Source organism: Myotis davidii, unplaced genomic scaffold (genome assembly GCF_000327345.1).
Source record: "Myotis davidii unplaced genomic scaffold, ASM32734v1 scaffold807, whole genome shotgun sequence".
Lineage (NCBI taxonomy): Eukaryota > Metazoa > Chordata > Mammalia > Chiroptera > Vespertilionidae > Myotis > Myotis davidii.
The window spans coordinates 1,063,721-1,071,023 of record NW_006298272.1 but is presented as its reverse complement, the minus strand read 5'-3'; the positions used below and the strand labels follow the sequence as shown (position 1 = coordinate 1,071,023).

General features: G+C 44.4%; 1 protein-coding gene across 1 annotated transcript in view; it reads left to right on the top strand.

The window, feature by feature from the left end:
• Positions 1-7,303, top strand: part of CSMD1 (CUB and Sushi multiple domains 1) — a 710,708-nt gene that overhangs the window by 488,561 nt on the left and 214,844 nt on the right. The window contains exon 12 of the mRNA XM_015570591.1: positions 6,671-6,783. Coding sequence (XP_015426077.1) covers positions 6,671-6,783 — 113 coding nt within the window. The remainder of the gene's footprint in view (positions 1-6,670; positions 6,784-7,303) is intronic.

Sequence of the window (7,303 nt, the reverse complement as noted above, 5' to 3'; positions counted from 1 at the left end):
TGTGTGATTCGGGGTCAAGTTTAAGGAGTCTGCCTTTTTTTTTTTTTAGCTACTTAGTCTTTTTAGCGAGTCTGAGCCTGTGCCGTTCGATATAACTTTTAGAATAACCTTGTGTGTGAGTGTGTGTGTGTGAGAGAGAGAGTGAGTGTGTGTGTGTGTAGACCTTGCTGGGCTGTGATAGGAATTGCATTAACCCTGGGGCACAACTGGGAGAGAATTCATTTGTTTACTGGGTTAAGTCTTCCAATTCATGAGCACAGGGTGTCCTGTCATTTATCAAAAGCTTTGTTGTGTCAACTAACATAATGTTTTCCTTCTTCAGTTTGTTCATGTGATGGATTGCAGGGATTGATTTTTGAATATTGAACCAGCCTTCCATGACTGGAATAAATTCCTGTTTATGGTGGAGTATAATTCTTATTATACATTTTAGGGTTCAGTTTGTCTAGGATTTTGTTGTTGGATGTGTGCCCCCAAGTTCATGAGAGACTCTCCCTTCCTTCCTTCCTTCCTTCCTTCCTTCCTTCCTTCCTTCTTTCCATCCTCCCTTCTCTCTCTCTCTCTCTCTCTCTCTCTCTCTCTCTCTTTTTTCTTTTCTTTTTTTTTCTTTTCTTCTTTTCTTTTCTTTTCTTTTCTTTCTTCTCTTCCTCTCATTTTGGTATCAGATTAATACTGGTCACCTTAAATGAGTTAGGAAGTATTTTTCCTCTTATTTTCTGGAGATGTTTATGAAACACTGGTGTTAATATTTCTGTAAAAGATGGTAGAATTCTCCAGTAAAACCATCTGGGTTTATACGTTTATTTGGGGGAGGGCTTTTAATTATAACATCAGTTTCATTATGGGTATATGGCTATGCAGACTGACTAGTTCATTTTGGTTGAGTTTTGGTAGTTTGTGGTTTTCAAGGAATCAGTTTATTTTTAATAACTTTCAAAATTATGACTCTACTATTGTTCATGATACTTTCTGTCATCTTTTTAATGACTGGTGAAGTTGTTTTTATATCTACTATTTTATTCCCGATACTAGTAATCTCCATCTCTCTCTTACTTCTCCTTCTCCTCCGTGCTGATACTTTTTAGATTAGACCTTGATCTCCTTCCCTCCTCCTCCTCCTCCTCCTCCTCCTCTCTCTCTCCCACTCTTTTTAGAGGTGTATCAGTTATATTGATTTTTTAAAAATAGAATATTTTTCTATTAATTCTGTATTTGAATTTTTTGAGTTTTGATTTTTATCTTATTCTTCCTCCAGCTTGCTTTGTGTTTACATTACTTTACTTTTTATAATTTCTTGAGGTAGGAACCTGGGTATTATTTCAAGTACTATAAGTTTTCCTCTTGGAACAGTTTTAGCTGCATCCAACATATTTTTGTTTTCATTTCATTTAGTTCTTAGTATTTTTATATCACTTTTGATTTCCTCTTTAAATCATGAATTATTTTAAAAGATGGGTTTTTTTTTTAACTTACACATGTTTTGACATTTTCCTATTGCTTGTTTGTTAATTGTTTGTAGTTTGATTACATTATGGTTAGAGAATACATTTAGTATCATTTCAATTCCTTTAAATGTATTGAGGTCTATTTTCTGGCCCAGGATGCGGTCTACTTTAGGGAATATTTTTTCTCTCCCCTTTTTTCTTTCCTATCTCTTATTTTTCTCCTTTTTAATTCAGTTTCTCTCTCTGTTCTTTTTTTCGTTTTAGGGTTTTTCTTTTCTAATTCTATATTTTATTTTATTATTATTACTTTTAAAAATTATTACTAAGAATTTTTATTCTTATTCTTTTTTATCATTTTCTTTTACATTCTCTTTTTTGTTTCTCTTTTTTACTTATTTTTTTAAAATTAATTGATTTTTGAGAGAGTTGAAGGGAGAGGGAGAGATAAACATTGATGTGAGAGCATAACATTTATCTCCTGCCTCCTGCACACCCCCTATCTAGAATCAAGCCCGTGATCCAGGCATGTGACCTGACTGGGAATCAAACCAGCAATCCCCAAGTACATGGAACAATGACCAACCAACTTAGCCACACAAAAGGGGCTTTTGCTTTGTTTCTTTTTTCATCTCTAGTTCTTGTGGTCTCTTGTCTTTTGCTTTATTTTGTGGTTGTTTTTCTTGGGGTTGTTGATTTGGTTTTTATTTTGTGTTGTTTTTGGTTTGGTCTTGTTTTGCTCCGACAGCCCCTGTATTACAGTTGGCACGATGTGGTTGGGTTGAGCCTCACAGTCAGCCAGCCCGTGGGCCCAGCCCACCCATTAATGGAACAACAGCATTCAAGACCCAATTCCAAGAGGAGGGCCCTCCTAACCCACACCAAGGACATTCCTAGAGCACCCAGCTCAAAAGATCAAGGCGGCTAGACCATTGGATCCCACAGAACATCCACGAAAATGGGGTGCCCCACCAAGACTGGGAGTCAGAGCAGTCCTCTCCAATAATTAGAAACAAACACAAACAGCAAACATGGGGAGACAAAGAAACAGGCCCCAATGAAAGAATAGGAGGAATCTCCGCAAAAGGAGCTAAATCAGATGGAGGCAAGCAACTTATCAGAAACAGGTAGAAAGCAATGCTTTTAAGAATGCTCAACAGCATGAAAAAGTACATAGAAACCAAGGAAAACAACCAGCCAGAAGTAAAGAATGACGTATCTGAAATAAAAAATACACTGGAGGGAATAGACTGTAGGTTAGAGGAAGCAGGGGGTCAAATCAGAAGACAAGGTAGACAAAAATCACTCAATCGCAGCAGCAAATTATTTTTAAGAAAAGCATGAGGATAGTTGCGGGAAACCATGAAAGGTAACCACATCTGCATCATAGGAGTACCAGAGGGAGAAGAAAGTGAGCAAAGTGTGGAGACCATGTTTGAAGAAATAATGACAGAAAATTTCCCTAACCTGGCGAAGAAAACAATCACACAAGTTCAGAAAGCACAGAGTCCCAAACAAGATGAACTCAAAGAAACCCACATCAAGGCACAACATAATTCAAATGTCAAAGCTTAAAGACAAAGAGAGAATCTTAAAGGCAGCAAGAGAGAAACTGTCAGTTACCTACAAGGGAGCTCCCATAATGCGGTCAGCTGGTTTCTCAACAGAAACACTACAGGCCAGAAGGGAATGACATGAAGTATTCAAGGTAATAAAAAGCAAGCATCTGAAACCAAGACTACTCTACCCAGCAAGGCCATCATTCAAATCTGAAGTTGAAATACTATTAAACAATGGATGGATTTCCGAGAAGAGCAAGGAAGAAATTAAAAACAAACAAACAAACAAAAAAAACCTTGTGGAAACAAATGAAATTGTACATAACAACAACCCCAGATCTATGGGACACAGCATAAGTAGTTCTGAGAAGCAAGTTCAAGCATTACAGGCCTGCCTCAAGGACCAAGAAAAACCTCAGACAATCTAACCCAAAAACTACATGAATTAGAAAAATATCAAGAATAAAAGCCCAGAGTAAGTGGAAGAAAGGAAATAAGAAAAGTCACAGCAGAAATAAATGACATAGAGATTAAAAACAAAAACAAAAATATCAATAAAACCAAGAGTGGTTCTTTGAAAAGATAACGAAATTGAAGATAGACAAAAGTAAAGGGAGCCACCTAGACATTGCAGTTAACACTTGGGGACTTTTATAATTAACTATGATTCATATGTCTAAGAAAATCACTGAAATGATGAATTTTCCCAGAATACTGTATCTGTAACAAAAAATCAAACCGAATTGTAAAAATTGAAAAACAGAATATTTGCAATACAGAACTCAACATATATGGTTTTAACTGGAAGAGATCTTAGTAGAAAATATTCAAAGTTAAGTAGGTGGGGGGCAGGAACATACCTACAGAAAATATATGTGTAACTGGACTTCGGGAAGAAAGAGAAAGTGGGACATAATTATACTTGAAGGCAAATCACCATTAACTTTTTCAACACCAACAACAGACATCAAGATGGAGATGCCCATCAGGATAATGCTGGGAAAACCGCACCTGGCACTATATAGTAAAGCTGCTGAAAATCAGGACAAGAAAAGTTCTTACACAAAGAAACATTATTTTCGAAAGGCCAAGTACTAGACTCATACAATTCTTCACAATAGAGACAAACAAATAAAAAGATAACAGAATGACATATTTGAAGTGTTGGGGAAAATAAATGCAATTCAATAAAAGGGATAATTGAAAATAACTGACTAATAAAAAATGGAAAATAAAAAATGAACTTTAGTTCATTAAATATTTTCTAAATAAGACAAAATTCTCTAGGTAAAAATCCTATAAAATAAAAGGCTAATATGCAAATTGATGGAACGGTGGAACGACCGGTCTCTATGACACACACTGACCACCAGGGGGCAGATTCTTAACACAGGAGCTGCCCTCTGGTCATCAGTGCACTCCCTCAGGAGGAGTGCCACTCAGCCAGAAGCCCGGCTCACAACTGGCAAGTGTAGCGGTGTTGGTGGTAGCCTCTCCCGCCTCCACAACAGTGCTAAGGATGTCTGATGCGGAGTAGGCCCACTCCCCACGGCCTAAGCTGGCAGTCGGACATCCCCTGAGGGCTCCCAGACTGTGAGAGGGCGCAGACCGGGCTTAGGGACCCCCGAGTGCATGAATTTCATGCGCGGAAATATAATAATTCAGTAATATAAATAATTCAGAGTAATATAAAACAAGTATAGGATGCTTATATGAGACACATACATGTAATATGCTTGCATAGAATAGTTGCAAGTGAAAGATGAAAGATATCCTTGTACAGTTTAAATATTACAGCTTTACTATCACAAGTCAAACTAGACATCATCTACACACTTTTGTGTATGTTACACGTCAATACAATGTATGATAGGGAAGAAACATTTCTTTCAAATCAGACACGCAGATAGAACAGCCAGTCCTAAAAGAACAGTCTTTCTAACAAAGAATAAAAATGTTCAGAAAGAAATCCATAGTTACAGACGGCACGTCACTCACTGAATCCTTCCTTCATTTCCATGTTGTGTGGGGGTTGTGCGGGCTGCTCCAGGCTTTGAAGGGACAAAGCAATGACTGTCCTTTATCTTCTTGGAGCACCAGCCCCCTGCCCTGTCCCAGGTGAGACTGTCGGGCTGAGGGGTGAATGAGGTGATTGACAGCGCAGGTCACCTGTTCGTGTTCCCGAATCTACTTTGCCGACAGCAGTGCTGCCTCCTTGACCAGAGACGTTTGTGTGCTGCACTGACTGGCTCCACACCCTCGTTCCGCGTCCACACGCTGCTCCGTCGGCACGTGGAGCCCGTCAGTGGCCCGTGTTTCCTTACACGGCGGGCAGCTGGGCCGTGCGGCTGCTCTGTGAAGGCACAGCCAGTGCCTCATGGAGACCCCGGTGACCCGGCCATTAACGTGCAGAGGGGACACCTGGGGCCGCTGCCAGCTCTCGGCCGCGTGCTGCCCGTCTCCAGAGGCGCTCCGTGTGGGGTCGCCGTGGGCACCGAGATCCAAGCTAAACTTTATCTTTAGAGCAGTTTTAGCTTCAGAGCAAAATGGAGGGGAAGGTACAGAGATTTCCCATCTACTGTCACCCCCACCTGCACGCCCCCCCATCCACACCCTCCAGGTGGACACCTGTCACCATGGAGGAGCCTGCACGCCCCCCCCCCAGGTGGACACCTGTCCGTCACACGGAGGAGCCTGCACGGACACTCCATCGTCACCCGAGTCCACCGTGGACGTCAGGGTCGCTCTGTGCTGTGCACCCCGGGGGCCTGGACAGAGGTGTGAGGACATGTGTCCGTCATCACAGCATCACCCAGAGCAGTTCCACTGCCCCACACCCTCTGGGCCCCCCTTCACCCCTCCCCCATCCCCATGGCAACCCCTGTCCTGTGCCCGTCCCCGTAGTTCCGCCTTTGCCAGGATGTCACAGAGCTGGAGTCACACAGTGTGGCCTCTCAGACACCTCCGTCACGTAGCCACATGCATTCAGGTTCCTGTGTTTTCACAGCTCAATAGGTCACTGCATTCAGTGCTGAGGAGTATTCCATCCTTGACATGTTTTAAAAGGGACCTTGTGGTGAACATTCTGGATAACTCCAGGCCAGACAACCAAGCGTTTTGTTAACGAACCAGAGCATTTCTCAGCGTGGGTGTGCTCTCATGTGGACGGTGTGATGTGGTGTCCCCCTCGACCATGGGTGGGACTGTCCCTCACAGGTGACCAGCCCCCAGCCCTTGTCCAAGACCCGCCCCTGTTTCAGTGCCGAAATCCTGCCCAGGACATGCCCTCTCGTTCCAGACTGAGGGGGCCGCTGGTCACACCACATTTATTGTTAAAACAAAAGGTACACGTTTGCACTATGGAGAACAATGACTGTGAATCCCCTGCGATACTGAGTTTAAATGGGAATATGGATTTCCCATGGCCATCAATCCTTTGAGGGAGGGTCTTACTACATGTAGGTGTCCCCCCAAATGTGCACACGCCCGATGACTGATTGTAAAGGCCTGTTTATTACAGTGCATTTCGTTTCTAAGCCGAGCCACCAGCGTGACCAGCCGGGCACATGTTGGGACGCCTGCGTCTGGCCCGTGTGTCTGAGCGCCTGTGCCCCCAGGAGCGGGCAGAGGTGACGGTACCTAACAAACGCTTCCCGCTTCCCTCCGCAGGCTCACCGGCTCCAGCGTCCCCGACCTGATCGTGAGCCTCAGCAACCAGATGTGGCTGCACCTGCAGTCGGATGACAGCATCGCCTCGCCCGGGTTCAAGGCCGTCTACCAAGGTACCCACCGCGGGGACAGGCACCTCTGCCGGGCAGGGTGCCCCTGGGTGGCAGACACAGGACAATCCTGTCTCCTCGGCCGTGGAGACAGGGACTAACTTTCCATCCTCCGATGCGGGGACGCCGCTAAGCTGTTTGCGGAGCAGAATGTTTAACTTCTCGAGAGCGTGGCCTGCATGGCACCTGCCGTGGCTCCTGCCGTGGTCACGTCAGGATAGAGAGCGAGACCCCGTGTGGACTGGGAGCCAAGCCCGTGACACGGTGAATCTCGGGGTTTTACACGCCCCAGCTCGGCCCCTGGGCGTGTGGCTCAGGGAGACTGATCTTGAGCAGAGGGTGCGAGTCATCGGTGGGTCACGTGCGTCCCCTGCACCCCTGGGGTTTATGGAGGCAGCGGGACCAGGGCTGTGAGGAGGAGAGCAAGCCCGTGTGGAGGGGTGGGAGAGTAACAGTGTGGGGAGAGGGGCTCCACCCGCAGGGGGCTCACCTCCCAGCTCACTGGGGCGGCAGGGGCGGGGGT